Here is a 21,953-nt window from a genome sequence, read left to right as displayed (position 1 = left end):
TAATCCTCAGCAATAAAAAAATCAGAATTCACCCTTTGCCTCTGAAAACTTCCCCTTTAAAACAAAATGCATACTGAGTAACTGCAGGATATCAGAATTAATCTCATTCCAAAAGAAAAAAAATTGTGGGTTTGCTATGTTAGCAGAATTTTATTTATACCTTGCAAGGGATTGAATTCCCCAAAATAAGAGGCTGATAGTCTGCACTCAGTTTTTCTAGATAAAATATGCATTGCTGCAAAATTAGTTGATTCATTTGAGCTGCTTCTTATATCAATCCCACTTTTTTAAACTGTGAAAATCATTAGTTTAAAAAAGGGAGAAGAGATTCTTGAGGAAATAATAAATTATGAGTAACCAAAAAAACCCTCTGAATTTGTGATTGCCAAAAATAACTGAAAAATATCAATTAATACAGAGTGAAAACAAAATTTGCAGTTGCTTATCTTTGAATAGAGTTAAGATGCTGTGAGACATATCTTCATGAGGTGTTGATGTTAATTTGTCTTCAGGATTTTGCTGCGTATTTGGCATTTTGTGGAATTGTTCTTCACAACGCTCAGTTGTATGAGACATCTTTGCTTGAGAACAGGCGTAATCAGGTATGGTCAACAGGTTTTTCCCAAGAATAAAGAAATTACGATGGTTAGCTAGTAATCAGAGCCTGCTCTTGATATTTCTTATATGGTAGTTATTCCTTGGCTATTTTTAATTACTCTAATTGAATGCTGTGTATCTCTGATAAAGCTCTAACTGCATTGAGAAGTAGCTGGGTACATTTCCAGCTTGGGCTGTGAGAAGTGGACCGTCTAGGGGAAGAAGGTAAAGCTACATGTCAGAAAATTAATTCCATGTCAATATATGTGATATTCCCTGACGTTTTCCTGTGGCTCACTGTATATTATACAACCAGAGGTGTACATACTCCAGAAATTTCAGATAGAATTATCCCTACAGAATGGTAGAGGTTATACAGATTGCTCTTTTAGTCTACTACAAATAGTCACTAACCATATTTTCAGTAATGAGATGGAAAACTGAATTTCCTTCTGATTAATGTAACTGTATTTTCCAGCCATCTTTATAACTAATGGGTTATTAATGCCATGGCCTTTAGGGGTGAATATATCTGCCATATACAGTATGAAAAGGTTTTGAAGAAACAACTAGGCAGCAGCTGTTTTAAAAATTTTCTGGTAGGTCTGAGTTTCCAAGTGACTATCAGTGTTCATAATTAGTACAAATTTGGACAATCTTTTCAGATTGGCTCTATGCTTCTTGTGAGGAAAAAAGGAATATAATATGAGCACATCTGAGCAGCTAAGTCCTTCAGCAGCAGCTTTGAAATACAGCAGCCTGTATCTAAATGATGCTTTCACCAAATGCGTTCATTAGGATCTGTTAGAATTACAACAGATAATAATTATGTTCAAAAGTCTTAAGAAATGTAAATATCTCTGTTCTTAGAATGTACAGATGAGCCATAGGAAACTATTAGGTTTTCTAAGGACAAAAACTGTGTGTTGTCTGGATTTCTCAGGTTTCATTTGATGGACTGTTCATGCCAAATCTATTCTGTCTCTCTGACCAAAAACATCAGACAGCTAACTATGCTATTTATTTCTTTCATCAAAAGTGTCAAACTGGCTATTATTTGTTGTTACCTTGTTTGAGAGCCAAAACTTCATTTTGGTCACAGACATATGTGTTCACAGAATCACAGAATTGTCTAGGTTGGAAAAGACCTTGAAGATCATCCAATCCAACCATCAACCCAACATTAACAGTTCCCAACTACACCATATACCTCAGCGCTCAGTGTTGAATTCCTTGATTCAGGGAAGAGGAGAAGAATCAAAGACAGTACTAATGATAATTGTTGCTTAAATCACAATTAGTCAGAATTTCACAAAAGACCTTTTCCCCAGGTGCTTCTTGATCTTGCCAGTCTGATTTTTGAAGAGCAGCAGTCTTTGGAAGTAATTCTGAAGAAGATAGCTGCCACTATAATATCCTTCATGCAAGTGCAGAGGTGTACCATCTTCATAGTGGATGAAGATTGTACTGTGAGTATGTTTTTCGCCTAAAGGCAGAAATGCTTATTCTGTGTGAGCAGTGTGGGCTTCCCTCCATTCTGACTCAATAGTATTTCAAACCCATAGTATGTTCTATCGCCTTTTCATCTACTCAGGTTAGGTGTTGACTTGGGAGGCTTCAATCTTTGTGTAGGCCAGACTGCCATTTTATGCAGCCATTTTGCATTACATGTTGGTGAACTACGGCTCTAAGCTCTCACCTATGGCATAGATCTTGAATGTTGAACTCTTTCATAACTCATTTTCTTGACTACTGATGTAGGACGGAAAAAAGGAGAAGGCTGGGAGAAAAACAATGTGACCTTTGCTTCCTGTGCAGAATCAGTTTTGGCAGCACTTTTTATTTCTTGAGTATACCTAAGCAGAGAGTATCTAAATAAGGTATGTAAACAGAATCATGGCCTGTCCCAAGATTCTGGCTCACTGGAGCAAAGCACAACTCCCTTCCAATCTGCCCGCCTGTATTTACTTTCTATTGAAAATAGGCTGCAGAACAAGGAACAGGATATTACGTTGCATGCCTCAGTCTTGTACTGGCATTGCTAGCTTTATTTTACTATTCATTATAGGTATGGCTGTACTAAGATCTGGAAGTGAGGAAGCACTTCCAGGTTCTGTAGCACAAAAATAACACACAGCATTTGTGATCATCTGCCACAGTCCCATCTCTCACTGTATTTAGAAGAGTCACTCCTGCAGACAAGAATACAGAAGAGGAATTTACCTGATTTTGGTATTCACATATTAACAGTGTCCTTGCAAGTTAGATAAAGTCCAGCACCTAGTTTGCAGTCTGTACTTTGAATCTTTAGTACAGAGAGAATCTAATTTCTCTCTACATTTAAGGTTCTCAACTGTTAAAAACAGCTGCGTGAAAAGCAACGCAATGATCAGTCAATATTAAGTCATCATCAGAAGATTTTGATGTCCTCACCTGTCCAAGCAAAGCAGGTCTAGAATTGGATGAATGTTAAAATAAAGAAGTTCTATGCTGATGGATAAATTTGGCACAGCTTGTAAATATTGGCATTCCTTCTCAGAGTGATCAATAGAAATTCAAGACACTTCAATGACATTTTAAAGTTGTATCAAAAGATATTTTTCTGGTGGGATCCTGTATGCTTGCTGCTAGATGTGAAATGAAGTTAAATAATTTTACACTTGTCTTTAGTACAGAATAGGTTTTGATAACTGCAACAAGCTTTTCATGAATACTCCTATTCTAACTTATGACAACCTTATACACCTATATATTAAAATACCCTCTCGGTATTCCAGGATTCATTTTCTAGTGTGTTTCACATGGAATCTGAGGAATTAGAAGATTCGGCTGAAAATCTAAAGAGGTAAGAGAGTGGATTCAAACTTTTGTTCATCCCAAGAGAATGCTGAAGAAACTATGCTTTTAATATTTTTTTTCTTAATAACAGACCTATTTCCACTGGGTGCCATGTATTACTCCTATTTTCATAGAGCAGGTTTTGCCCTGGAATGTACACAGACAAACTCTATAGCCTTAAAAAGGTCACACTGAGCAGAATCAGAGAGTAGGACCTGATCTCTTCACTCTGTCAGGTCTAAGTACATAGTTGTATCGCAAGGCTAAGCTATGGAAATGTACAAAATGTGAGAAGTAAAAATCTAAGCTGGTGAGCTGCTCTAAAACGCATCTGTAAGAAATCTGCATAGAGTACTGTTGTAGAGTAGACATATCCACATTAGTAGATACTAATCCTATTTATGATTTTAATCATGACTCTTATTTTATAGGTAGGGAAGCAGACTCAAAGAACATGACTGACTAAATCAAGAATAAAGTCCTAAAGTTCTAACTTCCAGTCATCTTTGAGAAACCATTACGAAGTTCAACTGGGAGGAAGGGAAAGATGTAGAAATACTTGAATTAAAATACCAGATTAAATAGTTTTCAAATTTAGTCTGAACCTCTGTACTGCTTTGAAAATTACTGTCTCCATTACCTTTCTCTGTCATCAAAAACAGTTGATTCAAATAATGCCAAAAGAGTGAGACACAATTGTATATAAAATGCACTACCACAGATATAGCGGCAGAGAAAATGGAGATTTCTGTACCCCTTTGATCTTTTTTGCAGTGAACATTTATTATATTAAGTTTAAGTCCATATATTAGAAAATTATGTCCAAAGTATGTGGCTTGAGCAACTAAAAACTGTTGAGCTGTATTACGACTTCAGATAATGTACAACCAGAAGGTACAGAGGTACAACAGGCTAGTAAGATCACAGGGTGAAAAAGAAAGTTCCTGTTTACTTCCTCTTCTATGCTATGGGAATGGTAAAGAGAATTTACCCTTCCTATTCATTATCACTTTCATGGTTACTAGTTAATGGACTCAAAATGTAATTTACTGTTTGCATGGGCCATCAGTAAATTATTTCTCATAACTGATAAGGAAGGAATCTTGGAGGCTTAATTGCATATCTGAATCTTGTTCATGAGACAGCACAATTCTATGCCAAGGACTGTACTATGAGTCAACCATTGGAGTTAGAACTTCTATGCTTGAAGGGCACGATTTTGATTTTGGGCAACAGCAGAAATATAATGACATGGATTAGATGGGAAGTTATTACTTTACATAATACAGTTTCAGGTTTATTATGTACTCAAGGACCCTGAATCAAACTCAGACAGGTTTTCAGAACTGTGGGGCATTGCCTTGTATAACCAAGTTTGTGAAATAATGAAAGAATTAATTCCCTTCCTCCAGCACTGTGAACATCCTTACACCAGAATGATCACTAAAGTCAAGTCAAATGTTGGAGGGAAACTACAGGAGCTTTATGGGAATAGGTTTATTATTAGGACATATGTCCTCCTCCAAAGCAGGCAAAGGGTCCAAGAGAACTGAAATGCCTTAATTAAATACATCATGGCTAAAAAAGTAGGAGAGGATTGATTCTGTGAAGATACTTTATGTCCTGATTTGGAATAAACTATTTCAGTAACAGAAGCCCCATGCAACTGATTGTGCCTTTAGTTTTGGAACAAATTTGAAATGAACTTAGAAGCAGAAAATTCACAAATGTTAACTGCTGCATGCACTCTGGTTAAAGAATATGTGAATTTCATCCAGTATTGATTTTTCAAGTCTGTCAGATTTGTGAATGAAGTTTATTTTCAAAAAATGCTGTTTATTTCAGCATAAACCCAGTTGTTCATTCTTTATCCTTCATCTGCATAAACTGTACTGAAGTTCGATGTTCAGTGTTAATGTTGTTGAATATTAAAGAAATGGTGGAACATATAAATCAATCTACTCTGCAGTTTTGTGATGGCAGCTGGATTAGGATACAGGATTTGAACTCAACTCCATTATGTATCTATTGGTTATATCCTTTCCTCACACAGGAAAGATATTACAATTACCTGCTTTGCATAATTAAATGATCCATTTTCATACTAAGCACGAAATAATAATGTTGTATCCTTCAGGGACTATGATACAAACAAAATCAATTATATGTATGCTCAGTATGTCAAGAATACGATGGAGCCTCTTAACATCCCAGATGTCTGCAAAGACAGAAGATTTCCCTGGACAGTAAGTAAAATAAGCTTAGATTTGAAATTCAGAAATGGAAAATGTTTTTCTGATACCTTTCAAACCTTTTTTGTTTTCTCCTTATTATTGCTATAAATCTAACAGCCACAGTTAGAATTATGTAAACACAAAGGAAGGTACATGTGCTTGATAAAATTCATTATCAGTGAAGAAATGGTATAATACTCACGCAGTGAGATGGGTGGCCAGGGGAGGGATTTATACCTACAGCCACTATTAAAAAAGCCTAACATTAATTTGTCAATAAAGGGACAGTGTAATGTGGAAAGCTTGCAATATGTTCTATTGAAAACATATAAGTGAAGGACAGTTGGAGGTTTTCACAGTAATTCTTGGTAGTTTACTGTGATTGTTAGGAGGCTTGCAGAAGTTCCTTCTCTTTTATCCTTTCCTTTCCCTTCTTGTTCTGGCAAAGATTAATGTTATAGATGCAAGTTCTTTGCTGTTTTGGAGAAGGAACAACTTCACTTTTCTTTGGGAGCTTTTGCTTCAGCCTGTGGTATGGTGTACTACTGAACACACAAATACTGGAGAGCTAGGAGGGAAGGTCACTTGGCAAGACTCAGATTACAGTCAGGGTGCCTTCAAAGTTGTCATCAACAAAGAGCACACTGGTAATTCTGTATTTTCCTGGCAATGCAGAAATTAGAAAGATGTCTGCTCTTCTTACGTATATTTAAGCCTGTTGGCTAGAGGGACTCAGGGAGAGGGTAATAAGAGGGAGAGGAGTTATTGTGATCACCAGATAGCTCTTTACTGAACTCTTTGTTCTGAGATGTACAACGAAAAGGTCAGAAAATAGTCTTCAATGTAATTGTTCCAGTAAGTGGAAAGAAGGGGCAAGCTCGTGGTGGGGAGCTTTGTTGATTTCCTTTTTTCTCTCTACAAGGTTTCATGGATGTTCTGGAGTGAGTTTCTATGAAGGATTGAGCAACGTAGGAATTGGGTGCTCCAGTACAGGGCCCAAAGCTATCTTAAAGTGGAACTAAAAACAAAATCAAATGGATGTAGATATACTGTATTAGATCAATAAAGAAAGAGGTGATTATTTTGAAGACATTTTAAAATAAAAATAATATCTCAAGAGTCATCCAGACAACTCTTTGTCTGAAACAGGCCTTTCACTTTGTCAGCAGGGTTTGAGTTCTTTTGCAATTTTCCCTGGAATCTAGATGACTTACATCTTATGCATGTAAAAGAAACTCATAAAAAGAAAATAATAGTGTTGCTAGAGGGAATTTTGGATAATGTTTTTCAACACACAGTGGCTGCATCTCCATCATTGTGTAGGAGCAGTCTCAAGGCAGGGCTGTAGGATAAATGTTTTAAAATCTGATGAACATGAAGGAAATCCCAGGTGTACCTAGTGCTGTAGAAACCCTGGCTTGCCTCTTTCTTTAGAGGACATTCAACAGCATGCCTGCTCACCTTACGAAAATAAATTAGTGGTTTCTAAATCTTTTGGTGGCCTCAACTACCTAGGTAGTGACATGAAGCAGAACTAAGCTTAGGTTTTATTTGTGGAAGGGCTGTGATGTTGCCTGCCTGAGGTTCACGCCACTTACAAGGACAGTATAGAAGCCAAATGCTAAGCAGTCATGTGTACATGCTCCTCCCTGAACCGACAAAGTGGAGTGGAGTGCAGTGGAGACAAAGTTCAAATATCTACAATTCCTTAAAGGCATTTAAGTCTGTTTTTGCTTAATCTCCTTCCTGTTCATTAATACTGGGTCAGGCATTTCTATTAAGCACTGTGCACTGTGGTCTTATCTCCAATCCAGTCCAGTTTGACTTTCAATGGATCTGAACTTTACCATGAAACAGCAGGCTCTTCTGAGGGTAGCCATAAACCAATTTTCATGCAAGCTTGACTTTGTGTGTCTTAGTCGCCCTTGCTGGAGAGGTCTAGGGAGAGATGCTGATTCTTGTATCCTTTTTTACAGCTGATTTCACAGGTATGTTACAGTTCAGAAAACAGCAAACCCTACTCTTTGAGTTATTCCATATACCCTCTTGATAATGGGCTACTATTAAGTAGTAGTACATAATAGTACTTCTGGAGTCTTCCTGGAGTCGCATAAAGTATCTGGCATGATGTAATCCTTTAATGTTTTCTTTAAAGAATCACATTTCCTATTGCCACTTGTAAGCATTATAGTGTTTGTGCATTTGCCTGCAAAGAAACTGCCTATAATCCTTGCAGAACACCAGAGAGTAGAGCAACTATAGTAAAAAGAACCCAACAAATAACCTTTTCATCTGCAATATTAGTGTGTACCCATTTTTTTGTGTCGCAAACAATTAGAGATTGGACCAAATGTACTTCTTAGCAACTGCCACGTTATTCCAGGAACAGTCAGAGCAGAACTACATCCTTTTCTCACCAGATATTTGAAAAAGATGCATGTCTTTTTGTTCCACCCTTTCACCCCCCAAATAAATTCGGTTTCCTTCTCCTGGAGCATAAGACAGGATAAAATGTCTGTGGAAGATTGCAGAATGTTGACCTCGGTGGTGGTAGTTTTCCTATCTGTTGTTCTTTGGATCATGATTTGGTCTCCACTAAGCCCCCTTTCAGTGCATTGGTGGATTAATCAAGGCATCTCAAACAAACCGAAAGAATTTACAGAAGTTTTAGTGCCACAAAATGCACAGTTAGCTTAATGTCAGCTAGTTACTCTTGTTTTATGACATCTGTTCCTTACATTTCCATATTGCAAGTGAGGGGATATGCTGGAAAGGGGAGAGGTCAGTTCCTTTTACAGCTCATCACCTGATGAGAGTAAAAAGGTGTCCTAAAGCCCATCTGATCTCTTTTCAGCTGCACTAAGTGGAACACTTTGTCTTGGTGCAAAGTTGTCATTTTCATGGAAGTGGTACCTTCTAATGAAATAACCTATTACAAAATTAGCACATTTTTAGCACAATTACACAAGTCACCGTAAACTACTGAATTAAGATTATCATCATTACTTGTATTATTATTGACCAAAGCCTGTATCACATAGAGTGTTTATGATACCATCCAGCCAAAGATGTGCAAACTCTTGGAAGATGTGCTTGCTTTTTGAAGGAGTATGTAAGGCAAGAATAGCTGTAGGCCCCAGCTCTACAGCTTTTTCACTTCAGCCACTTGAACATTAGTCTTTAAAATTGTAACTGTATTTTTTTGTTTGTTCAACAGAATGACAATGCAGAAAATGTAAGTCAACACATAAAGAGTTTGCTGTGTACACCAATAAAAAATGGGAAAAAGAATAAAGTGATAGGTAGGTATCTTTACAAAAAGTATTTTTATACCTTTCATAGAAATATTTCTGTGCTCCACAGTAAAATGTCAGCAACATGGAATCTCGACCCAGGAAAAAAGATCCTTAATTATCATGTTTTCAACTAATAAGTCCACTGCAACCTTGACTGTAAATTGCTTACCTAATCAGTTACCAAGTATCTACATCACTTGTGATACTTCACCATTTTTATTGCTTCTTTGCATTCAAAAATTTTCTGTAAGTAGAATTATTTTCATTGCTTCCTGTTCTGAGAGTCAGTTAACCACTCTTGCTTCTGTAGATCTTTTACATGGCAGTGAAAGGAGGAGAGGATACAAATCAGTAAATAAGCTCTTCAGGCCTGAGCTGTCTGTAGTGCTGGGCTTTTAGGGAACAGTGGTGGCATGTGGAAAGGCAAGCTGAACTGCACAGACATTGACAGTTTCTTCAAATGAGACTCAGCTCTGGAAAGATTCATGCATTAGAAGGCCAGCTGCTGTGCAGTTTTGGTGCTATGAATTGCCCTTTGGAGGTGCCTGCTTCTATCTGTGGATTACATAGGGAGCCTACAGTCCTATTGTAAGACACAAGTTTAAGATTCTAAAGCTACCCAATGTAAGTATCTCTGCAGCATCTCCTTGGCTTTTTCTAGAACTGCTTTTATTCTATTTTAAAGAGTGGCCATAGTACCACTGCATAACCCAATGTATATAGTAAATATGGGGCCCTTTTCTACAAAGACAGATCTTTTTTTTTTAACTCCTGAATCAGAAAGAGAAGCATCATCTTTTCCTGAGTTCTTTGAAATTTCTTTTGATATCAGCTTCTTTAAAGTTCTTTTATTACTTTGTTTTAAATATTCTACCAGACACGAGAAGACCGAGATGAAGATTGAACTGTTGAGCTTTACTCAGATTATGTTTCACTACACTGTTAGCTACTGATGAAACAGTTGCATCTGATCTCATATAGTTTTTTTCTATTGTTATTTTCTGTGGAAGTTCAAACTGAAAGTTTTGGTCAGGCCATGCATTTAGGTGGGTTTCTCAAATCTGAGTAATTCTCATGGGGAAATGTTCTTCAAAGTCTTTTAAGGTTTCACAGCCTGCCTAACGTTCAGATCTTTAATAGGGCAAGGTCAAGAAATTGTCTTTGGGACAATACCCAGAAGTTCCTTTAGCATACTATATACTGTGTAAGGCTATTATTATAAGTCTACTTTTTTATTTTTATGATTAGTATACCCCAAACCAGAATTTGGGAAGTGGGGTGTGCAAATGGGCATGGGGTGGGAAAAACTGTCCACAGCAAAACCAAGCAAATCTTATGGGCAAGAAAAATGAAAAGAACTCTTTTATTCTCCTGACTTGTGCACTTTTCAGGTATGTGGTGAAAGCTTTGCAGAATCTTTCTGTGGTTTTATAACTATGTCCCAGTAAAATACTTTTGAGTTCCTTCAATTGTAATGTATGGACCCCTCAATGCTTCGGGGAAGCTTTTGAAAGAGGTTACAGTTAAAGAGTCTTAAGTACTACATAGTATATTTACTGCAGTTTTCTCATTTTTTTTAAGAGACATTTACATGCATCCAAATGCTGTGTCTCTGAAGAATTCATTTGCTTTTGTGGCTTATTCACTGTTGAGTCTTAATCTTGCGTTCATTACATCACAGTTGCTATGGAAATAATTATAATGTCATAAACAGTACTAAACAGAGATCTGAAAGTAAGTTTCATGAGATCTTCCTATAGAGTTTTATAAGGCAGCTTCTTTTTCCCAGGGAAAGTTAATCTTGTTCTTAGTGAATCCTTATTTGCTGGGATTATATATTTTTGCTATCATTCCAAGTATCTAGTCATCTCATTCCATTAAGGTTCAGAATCCTGTTTGCAATATTCAGATACCACAACCCCTGCCACAACAGTTTACAGCTACAGTTATAATATTCTTACTGATCTCTTTAGAGGAGACTCTGTTACTAAAATAATTTCCCCAAACAGAATTTAAATTTGTCACCAGACATTAAAACTTCTACAGGCAACACCAGAGTTCTAAAATCACAGTTTGCATGTGTGTGCTACTTTCTTTTCCTCAGTTTTTCTACCTACTGTAACAGGGAAGATGCACACTTGCTCCCTCAAAGACTTTTTTTTCCCATTTAATTAAAAACCTCAGTGAGCTTTTTTAGAGTGTAAATATGGAGTACTAAAATGCTGGAAATACTTTCATATAAAACATCCTTACCACTGACAAAACCTTAGAGTAGCTGCTGATTATGTTCACTGTTGGTACTGTTGTAAAATAATATCAATTATAATTTCTTCCCTACCCATAAGCAGAAAGCAAATCCGGCCTCTCTGACCCTATGGTGGCAAAATTTAAGGCATTCTGATTCTGTTAATATATCCTGTGTAGATTAGAAGTAGCTCTACTGATGCAAGAAAACCTAAAAATTGTTAAGAGTATTCTGGAAACATGATGCTAAATAGTTATCTTCTCTTTTGCTGATTAAATACATATTTAATATTTTACTCTTTCTGCTGCAAAATGTTCTTCATAAAATACATAAAGTTTACAAACTGGTATGCAATAGCAGTTTATAGAAAATTAAGACTTTTTAGTTTAGTAATTTTTTTTCAGAATTTTTGATTTGCAGCTCTTTATTTTCACTGGGATAATTATTTGCAGACCAGGAAAATGCTAGCTTTTACCTCTTGAAACTGTTAGTACTCACACTCATGAGAGTGAGAAAACATTTTCTTAAGACAATAATCACTACCAAAGCAGTTTTGGCCAAAGACAACATATACTTACAATACAGCTGCTTTAATTAATATTCTGATTTCTTAGCAGAAACTGCCATCTGCTAGGTAAAACTAAAGTGAGGTATATGTGTGAATTTCTCTCTGTTTAAAATGGCATCGGGGATTTAAGATGCAGCAAGGTTTGGTAGAAGTTACCTGTCAGACCTTTCAATGTCATGTGCACAGAAAAGTGCATAAATTCTTAACAGAAAATAAACAGATGCAACATCAACAAGTTTGAACATAACAAGCTGAATTCAGCAAGATGCTTTTCAGTGAGTGCAGTAGTCTTTGGAGCAGGCTGTAACTCAATCACATCCTCACAGAATCAGCGAGTATACTTAAGCTTTGAGCCTCAACTTGGGTATTCTCTGTTTAGTTGATTTATTTTAAAAAATTTCCAGTACTGACTCAAATAAGGAAGTGAAAACTCTGTGTACCACTATTCTGACTTTCATAAATGTTCTTTTGGCATGGTTACAAAAATTTAATTAGCCTCCAAAGGACAAATTGTCTTTAGGGATTAAATCAATCTAGAATACTATTAATAATAACAGTTAGGATGAAAACGACCCTAGAATTTCACAAGGTAATCAAGTCTGTAAAGCCCCACATTTTTATTTTACAAATCCTCATAAATACTTCTGAGTCTATTACGTAGTATATAATGTCTTAGCATTTATTCTATAACACAGTGAAATTAAAAAATTCAAGGAAAATCCTACAGCACTCCTGTATGTCACTTTTATGTATATTGGTGGTTTAGACTGTAGGCCAAAGTGTCCTAGACTTAATTTTTCTCTTGCTCTTCCATGCAATAAGTGGTATGTTGGCAGTTCTCTGTATTACTTTTTTTAATTTCTGTATCCTGGCATAGGGGTTTGCCAGCTTGTGAATAAGATGGAAGAAAACTCGGGCAAAATCAAGGCTTTCAACAGAAATGATGAACAGTTCCTGGAAGCATTTGTCATCTTTTGTGGCCTGGGGATCCAGAATACACAGATGTATGAAGCTGTAGAAAGAGCCATGGCCAAACAGATGGTGACATTAGAGGTGAGTTCAAACTCTAGGTGGTCCTTAATTAGCCCAAAACAGATACTTATTTTCTCCAGACCCTGTCTGTTCTACACCTAAGTGCAGCTAATCACATGGATACTGAACAGAAATTGTTCTCTCCCAGGAGAGCAGCATTTGGCCTGTTGAGTTGCACAGGAATTCTTCTGCTTGTTTCCATGTCTGCCAGCAGACTATTTTATTTGGTATTGTATTTTAACTTTACTCATGAGATTTAGTGGGGAGCTGAACACATCTTTTCTTCTACACGAGGCTACACATTGGCAACATAGCAGGTTTGTTCTGTTACGTAGGAAGAGGAAATGGCTTGGGGGATTAGGGGCTTCCTTTTCTTGTCTGAGGTTTTCTGTGATGATTTTGGCTCAGTCCTTTAGTCAAACCGGTTTGTGGAGTAACAGCAGCATTATTGTAGGTTTTCAGCAATTTCCTCAGACTCCACCAAACCATATCAAGATTAACGTCATCTGGTCTCAGCCTTTGAATTGGTTACTGTTAAGTTTAATAGCTCAAGAGGGCTTTAGTCTCAGAAGCTGAATTACTCAGAGGTGATAACTTGAAGCTGAAAGTGAAAAATTTGTAGACTTTGGATCTCCTAACATTCATTATTTAAATAGAGTATTTGCAGAATTCCTAAAATGGGTATTATGTACCCCATAGCTTCCGAAAGAAATATTACAACTCTCAAATAAACCTGTATTAAGTCATGTTAAATAAAAAGGTGGTAAAATTATTGTCAAAATAATTTCAGTGCTTTAAAAAAAAAGAGCTGTTTGTTTATATGGCAAATTGGCAATTCTCTTCCCTAGTGTAACACTTTATAGATAATACAGGCTGTCCAGATAGATTATGGGTTAGTATATAAGATTATTTCTTTACAAAAAAAGTCAGTCTCTAGTTGCTAAAAAAACGCCATAATATTTTCATGTCCTGTGTTCTCAACAGCTTAAAATATGCGTTTATTTTGTTAATTTAAAACAAACATATTGTCTTTCATACTTTTTTGCCAAGTTTCAGTTAGGGCAAAACTTTCTTTTATGTCTGAATAAACTCCTGAAAGGATTATTATGGCAACAATATCAGGCTCATAATTATAGCTGTTTCATGTATTATTTGTCTTTGAAAGTGGGGCATGAAAACTTTCCAAAGAGAAAATCAGAGTTCTTTGCTCTTTTATAGAAATGATTTAGGTTTTCTTGGCCTAATTATCTCAAGAAGATTCTGTGCTGTGGGAGATTTGTGAAAGCTGCAGATATCTCCCCATATGCTTTCAGAGAACTCCATTAAAACCACTGCGGGCCCTGCATGGACACTAGATTTCATCAGCAAATACAACGCAATGCAATGCAATGCACTGCAGCTGCAAGCTGAAAATTCTGCTTTAGGAAAAATACCGTTTTATCACATCGCTCTTTTGTTTGTACTAAGGGCTGCTTTCCTCTTTCTGTAGGTTCTCTCATACCATGCTTCTGCTGCTGAGGAGGAAACGAGGGAGCTGCAGGTAACAGCGGTAATTGAATTTTTTACTATTACTTTAGAAATATTCCATTAAAAGAACAAAGGGCAGTCCTTTACACAGATGTGATCCCTAAACATGCAGTAGCACATCTTCCAGAAATAAAAATTACAGTGAAGCTTAAACTGATCGGTTCCTCAACTGAATCAACACATCACATAAAAGGGAAATGTTACAATGCCTACAATGAGAGAGACAGGTTGGCCAGAGAGCTGCAATTACAGGAGAATCAGAAGCATACTGACTGCCTCTCTCATGAGTTTAAATGATAGTAACAGCTGATGCAATGTTAGTATCAACTCACAATGATTAAGTATTTCAGAAGCAAAATGTTGAGAATTCTTTCTGGAGTGAAGTCTGAATGTTGTATATTTTATATCTTTTGTACCTTTCAAGCATCCCAAGCATGGGTGCAGCTTCATGGCCTTACACAGAAATTCTGTATTTAATTGTTAACGCAGCAATTTTTAAAAATTTTTATAGTTACTTTTCTGTGCAGTGTCCTGTTCTGCTCATGTTTAATTCTGTGTTTAGAAGCCACTGCCTAAGGAACTACTACAGCTATGATTTCAAGTGTAGTTCAAAGCACAGCCTTTACTTAGTGTCCCGAGTTGTCTCTGTTGGAGCAGACATTCTGGGGAAATAGCATCACCCCTGCTGTATGAAAAAAGGTGCGAGGATGGAGGAATGGAAAGTAGACATAGGGGACCACAAGCTGCGTAGTATGGGACTGGACTGGCCAAGCAAGCTGCCACAGAGCAAGGCACAAGAGTAAGGATAGTTCTAGAATGGTTAGCGTCACACAGATTTTGAACCCCAGTCCTACCACGCTGTTGCTCATCGATAAAGAGGCACTGACTAGACCAGCATGCAATGCATCTCCTGTGGTTTCTCTTCAGGGCTTGCATTGTAATCTCTGTGGTTACATCTTTACTGCTAAATAAAACAGAACCACAATAAACCTAGCACTGAACCAGTGTCCGCCTCTACTGCTTAACTGTCCATGTGCTTCCTAGCACAATCTTGGGCCATGTCACCCACCACTTTCTAAGGTGATACCAGACCACATAGTACCAGAGCAGATAGCACAGGCTATCTCCAACAGGCAGAGTGGATGAGTGCTCCAGATTTGGCTATCCCTAGCCTACAGTCTTGCAGCACTATTCGAACAGGTTTTGCACCCTGAGATATACACATGCCAGGGTATGAAACAAATACCCTTATTTTCATGCTATGAAGCCACCACTCTGAATTTTAACAGAGTAATCAGATTAGTTAGATAATTTGAGCTGAAAAAAATAAAACAGGCACTAAAAATAAGGGTATCTTAGAACTTCAGGGCACCACATGGAGCACAAACCAAACCATGGACCAAGTGCTATGTAGTATGGACAAATCAGTTTGTGGCATTTCACCTCATTGCTAGAGAATGATCCCTGTCCTGTTTGTTTTATATAGCAGTTTAAATCTAACCACCTCACTGATACACTGGTTTTTGTGTATAAGATACCTAATTCAGTGACCAGTGACCACTCCTAAAATTACTCCTCTAGGCATTATTCTTTTCTTTAGAAGGCTTAACTTCTTTCTTTGGTGCGACATTCCACCACTCTAATTACTCAAAACTTCAGCATGTGGAGCAGCTAACTAATATAACCACCTTGCTTGAAGTGATAGATTGATGTTACTCATAGTTTATTCCAGGCTTCAGAATGTACAACTTTGATGTAATGTGTGGAGATGCGATCCAGGTGCCTAAATTACAGTGATGCAGCAAGTCACTCTCTGTAAACTGGGCCCTCCATGGTGGCTAAAGCTAACACATTGCAAATTACAGCTCTTGTTCCACTACTGAGGGTCAGCTGATGAATGGCAATTTGCTTGGCTTCAGAATTTTATTAGTTTTTATTTTGCACTCATATTATTGTATCAAGCCAGCCAAAATAGATCAAAATTTTTTCTGGACATACCTTTTTGCGATTTTGCTTCTAAATAATCTGATAGCACAGAAAATAGATGCTTCATTAGGCAGTTGGACTAGATGATTATTGTAGGTCACTTCCAACTGGAATTAAACTATTCTATTCTATTCTATTCTATTCTATTCTATTCTATTCTATTCTATTCTATTCTATTCTATTCTATTCTATTCTATTCTCTGCCTTGTGTAATAGGCTACAGTCAAATTTTTCACTTTCATCATAAATTCCACATACTACATTATGTCATACTGCATCAGTCACCTCCTTTGAGCCTGTCTGCAACCTGTGTTTTATCATACAAAGCAAATGAAATAAAGCAAAACTGTTTATAGTTGCCACTCAGTTACCACGGTGGTCCTACATTTTCCTTAGCCTTCCTTTCGCTTCCCATCCCTCACTAGTTCCAACTCAAGCTGAGCTTTGGTTTTCCCATCTTCATCCCTGTGCACTTTGACACTGTCTCTATATTGTTCCCAAGCAGCCCATCCCCACTTCCTCCTTCTGTGTACTTCATTTTTTCATTTGAGCTCACTCAGGAATTCCCTGTTCATCTGTGCTGGCCTTTTACCATGCTCTCTTGACTTCCTGCATGCTGGAATGGACTATTCTTGTACGTGAGGCTTTCCTTGAAGGTAACACCTTGGTGTATGAAATGAAGTTATAAGCTTTATCTGTAGTTTTTTCAATTGTAATAGAAGACAAGTTTTTAAAATCATTTTCTGTACCTAACCAGGTAATCAAATGGAGTCACTAATTAATTATTCATTACTAATTACTATTAATACAATGCCTATAGTAAGCAGTCATAATTAAAAAGTCACTGTTATGCAAAGAGGGGAATTAATTAGCACATGTTCTTCTTTTCTTGACTATTACATGCTCTTTATAATATTCCTGAGGTGGAGAAATTGAGCAAGAGGTTGTAGTTTGGTCGGTGCTTATAGAAGCTGACCGTAGCTCAGTAACTTGAAATTAAAATTGCTGATGAACTTTCATGCTGTAAAATCAGGGGCATATAGCTCTACTGGTTTCAGTAAGTGAAAGAGAAAGTGCCTAATCCAGTTAAATAACACCTGAATAGCTATAGAGTGCAGTTTTTTATTTCTCAGATGAAACGAAACTGGGTTTTGCGGCTGTCAAAGGCAGGAGATCAAGGAAGGGAAAGAAGTTATGAATGAAGTCAGAACACAGGCTTGAGGTGTTCTGTGGAGCCCCTACTATGTCCTTCCAGCCGCTTTCCTCATGAAATACCAGACTGCAGTTGCAGTTTTTCAAAATTATGTCATTAGAGTTCCTGAATGGTTGCATTATTTTCCACTGAACATACAGGCCTTGTGGTTCTTTCACATGCTCATAGGTGAAACACTACATGAATCCAAACTGAGGAACACAAAATTACTGGTACAAGAAATGTGTAAGAATGCTGAAATTTTTTTCCTATGTAAATACTATTTTTCATTATCTTTCATGACTTTCTGATTCTGACACACAGGAAAGATAACAGCAAACCTATATGGAACAGAGATTGGTAGACGTAGTTATGGGGAGAGCTTAGTTGCATGCTACATGTAATAATGCTGTAGATTATGACACATGCTTCCTTTTCAGTGTCTCAGCATTCTAGGACACAGTTCCCCATGCCGAATAAATGTTTTTCCCTATTCCCTAATTACACAGAGGAAGATAAACACATGGGTTTATTACTTTCACCATTCCAGTTTTACCTGATTTTCTTTTAAACCACACTCAGATTGAGGTGAAACAACTGTAAAGAAGTAGCACTGAGAACTCCACCATTTATTTTACTGAAAAGAATGATACTAATTTTTGTTCTATAGTGTAAGACTTAGCATTTATTTTGTTAGCAGTCTGTATTTTGAAGGGCAAGCAATACCTATACTCTCAATTTTATAACTAGAGAAAGTAGAGTTGTAATACATGTAATACATGGAGATATTACTGATAATAAAAGTTACAAATTTTTAAAAGTATGGAGTTGGGGTTTTTGTCTACTTTATAATTTAAAATTTCACATTGAAGGTTTATGATTGTACTCAAATTACATCAAAAACATTGTCCAAAGGTTTTAAAGATTATTGATCACAGGTGAACCCTAATTTTTCCGGTTTCCAGCCGTGAGCGTGCTCTGCCTGTGGACATGTTCTGACTACCATAGCACTGAATGTGGATTCCGTTAGGAATTCTGTTCTTCTGGCATCTCCTTCTTCACCATTTTTAGAAAAATATCAACAGTTACAGATTTTGATGTCTGCATGTCCATAAAAACAAGCATACAACTCCACTGCCTTATCTGCTCAATCTCTCCATTTTATACATACTCTTGGTTACAATTTGCCTTAGGTGATTTAGGTAACAGACTGACCAGGTAATCCTTTCCTTATTCTCTTGATCTATGGAAGAGTGTGTGTTAAATCTAAGCAAATAAGGTAATGATAAACAAGAAAGGCAAAGATAAATGACAGGTAGTCATCAGGTTTCAGTATAATGCGAAGGTAAAATTTAGTATGTCACTAATTCTCTGTTGAAAAAGCAGATATTTATGTTATGCTTTCTCTTTCCTAGTGCTAAGTTGTGTTCTCTTCTTCTCTAGGCTGCTGTAGTACCATCCGCACAATCTCTCAACCTGACTGACTTCAACTTCAGTGATTTTGAGCTATCAGATTTTGAAACAACACTGTGTACAATTCGAATGTTCACAGACCTCAACCTGGTGCAAAATTTCCAAATGAAACATGAGGTATGAATGCTGTCAAATGCTGCTTCACATAAAGAGACAACTTAATTATTAGAAAATCAGAATAGTGAAACACGCCTACAGTAAATATAATTGGAAATCTGCATTAAAGAGCAGTTAGCAAACTAGGAAGCCATGTAAAGTGGGCAGTACTGAGGTTTGTCCTCAGTTTGGTTCGCTGAATGATTAATAATTTGGTTAATGGACTGTAAAATGCTTTTGAAAACTTGGGGAGTGGAGGTAGAGGACTTGGTTAAAATGAGTTTGAAAATGTATAGCAATATTTCAAAACCAGCAAGAATAAATATATAAAGACTAACGAAAACAGTCAAATGCATAAATGAAAAATGGTAAACAAAAGAATACCTAGTGGTAACAGAGAAAAACATGTTACAGCTACTAGTATCAGAAACCATGTAATAGTCAATAATGTGTGATAGTAGCAAAAGGGCAAATTTCATTCTTTACTGACAGAGTGGTGTTTAAGGCCCATGGACTAATTACATACTCAATGATGGGCTGAACTAGTGGCTGTAAGCATATTCTTATCTATGTTCACAGTTACAAGTATGTTGTATTTGAACTTAATTGAGTTAAAAGGAATTTTTTTTCTGTAAGAGAGACAGTTTTCAAGCGGGACTAGAGAAAGATTTGTTTTCATAAAAAGAATAGATTTCTAATACATTTACAGTTAACTATGTGATGCTGTTTCTTAAAGGTTCTCTGCAGATGGATTTTAAGTGTAAAGAAAAATTATCGGAAAAATGTTGCTTATCACAATTGGAGACATGCCTTTAATACAGCGCAGTGCATGTTTGCTGCTTTAAAATCTGGTAAAATTCAGGTACATTTTACTGTTTCTACATTAAGAATCTTCTGACTAAACAAATTCTGTAATGATGCATAGTTCTGATTGTCATGTCAGTAAGATGTTCATCATTCCATGGTACTGCTAGTGAAATCAAAATATTTCTCCTGAAGACTTATGTCTTTAAGGGCTTGGTTTGTAAAATTGTTATTGTGTTGTTACATACCTGGTTTCAGTTAAATCCTCTGGAAATGATCAGGTGGGTGTTCCCAATGGGAGTATCTCAAATAAGGCACATACATGATTGTCCTTTTTTAAAGTTAATGCTTATACTACAAACAAGTCAAAAAGGTGGAGAAGAAAAGGAGTGATCCTGTTTCAGGATGTTTCCTTATAATATTCAAAAGGACATTTTTAAAGTTCAAACACAAAGCTGAGTACAGCTTTAGACAAACAATAGAACATTTTTTGGAAATTAAGTTATAAATGCTTATTTCAATGCTTTTGAACAATGTTTAAAAAACAACCTAATCATTCTTTATTACAAATACCGAAGAGCTAGATGATCCCCAAAATAAGAAAAATACTGATTCAAGATTTTTCCAAAATATGTTTTTAGGTTCTATTTTTATATTCTTGAAGAAAACCAAATGTTTCTGTTCATTCTGAATTAATATGTTTCTTCAGTTTGATTACAGACAATTGTTATTAGTTGGTTTATACTATTTTACAGTGAGCACTTCTGAGAGAATAAATAAATCCTATTTGTAGACCAAAACCCAATACCAATAATGAAGAGGCATTCCCTTCCTCTACAATTTGTCTCACAAAAAAAAAAAAAAAAAAAGACAAAAGGTGCTGGAAGAGACCAGCAATAGGCAAGGGCTTTCCTATTCCTTCTATACTGAAATGGACGTGGCAGTTTTCTGCGTGCGGTCTAGCAATCTCTGATGATCCCGACAGCTTGCTTGCTATTTTTGGAATCCTGTTAGTCTCCACTGCAATTTCCATAAATTGTTTTATTCGTAATTACATTGGATTCCTTCCACACTGATTTTTGTGTCCTAGATTCTGGAGTCAGAACGGCATTGAACATAAGTCCCTCAATATTCTCTAGTTTAAGGGAAAAAGCAAGCATTGGGGGACACATCTTCCTAGGAGAAACATAAAATCAGTCATTTCCAAACTGATTTGTCTTTTGCCTGGACTAAGGACAGGTTTCATTATCTAGAAAGCAGATGCAAATCTACAGAAGTTGTAACTGCTTGAAAAAAAATTTGGATTTGATTGTACAGAAGGTACAGCCCCCCAGTATCAGTGCTGTCACTAGCTGTTTTTCAAATTCCTGTCCTGACCGTTGTGCCTGCTATTTTTGTCCTGTTACAAAATGCTGTGTGAATTGCAGCTTTGTCCAGCCTCTGTTTCTCACTGAACAGATGTAAATAAATCTTCTATCCAGTTCTGTTGCATGATATTAAAGATACAAAATAATCATGAAAGAGAAACTGTAACTTCTCCCCTAATCCTTTTTGGAGCTCCAGAATAAACTCTTTAATAATGAGACAGATACTGGTTAATTTTGTTTTTCATGGTTTTTAAACTTCTGTTAACTAATTTGCCCTGTGATCAATGAAAAGCGTGACATTTTTGCCTTCTGATTATTCCAAGGACATTTGTATAATGAATTTTTATACCTACTTAAGGAATGTAGCCTAAGTCCCTTGAGGTAATAGAGGAGCCGAGATAAAAGTCATGGAGCCAGAATTTTAAAAAATTCTTCATGCTCTCTTCACTGCAGGTGACATTATGCAAGTCACTTCCTCTTCTTCTGTATCAGTTTTCTCATCATATATATAGGGCTAGATAATGTTCCCTCTGAAAACTGCATTGAGGCCTACGGAGAATGATTAGTATTGTGCACCACAGCTTCAGAGATTACTTTTATTCTCAGCATCCCATTTTATGTCCTTGTCCTCCTTGGGCCAGAACTGTATCTGCTATGTGGGTAACAACAAGATAGCAGATACAACACACACTGCAAAA

General features: G+C 36.6%; 1 protein-coding gene across 5 annotated transcripts in view; it reads left to right on the top strand.

Annotated features, from left to right (window-relative positions):
- PDE5A (phosphodiesterase 5A) overlaps positions 1–21,953 on the top strand; it is a 138,789-nt gene that overhangs the window by 100,875 nt on the left and 15,961 nt on the right. For 4 of the 5 annotated variants that reach the window (XM_074823580.1, XM_074823575.1, XM_074823577.1 and 1 more), the window contains exons 5-13: positions 513–602; positions 1,929–2,066; positions 3,375–3,442; positions 5,573–5,681; positions 8,887–8,971; positions 12,656–12,831; positions 14,300–14,359; positions 18,959–19,105; positions 19,821–19,946. In XM_074823580.1, the coding sequence (XP_074679681.1) occupies positions 513–602; positions 1,929–2,066; positions 3,375–3,442; positions 5,573–5,681; positions 8,887–8,971; positions 12,656–12,831; positions 14,300–14,359; positions 18,959–19,105; positions 19,821–19,946 (999 nt within the window). The remainder of the gene's footprint in view (positions 1–512; positions 603–1,928; positions 2,067–3,374; positions 3,443–5,572; positions 5,682–8,886; positions 8,972–12,655; positions 12,832–14,299; positions 14,360–18,958; positions 19,106–19,820; positions 19,947–21,953) is intronic. The other variant, XM_074823576.1, reaches the window with a different exon arrangement.

This window comes from Strix aluco, chromosome 4 (assembly GCF_031877795.1).
Source record: "Strix aluco isolate bStrAlu1 chromosome 4, bStrAlu1.hap1, whole genome shotgun sequence".
Classification (NCBI taxonomy): domain Eukaryota; kingdom Metazoa; phylum Chordata; class Aves; order Strigiformes; family Strigidae; genus Strix; species Strix aluco.
Note: the sequence above shows the minus strand (reverse complement) of the source record. Positions and strands in the feature narration are given on the sequence as shown.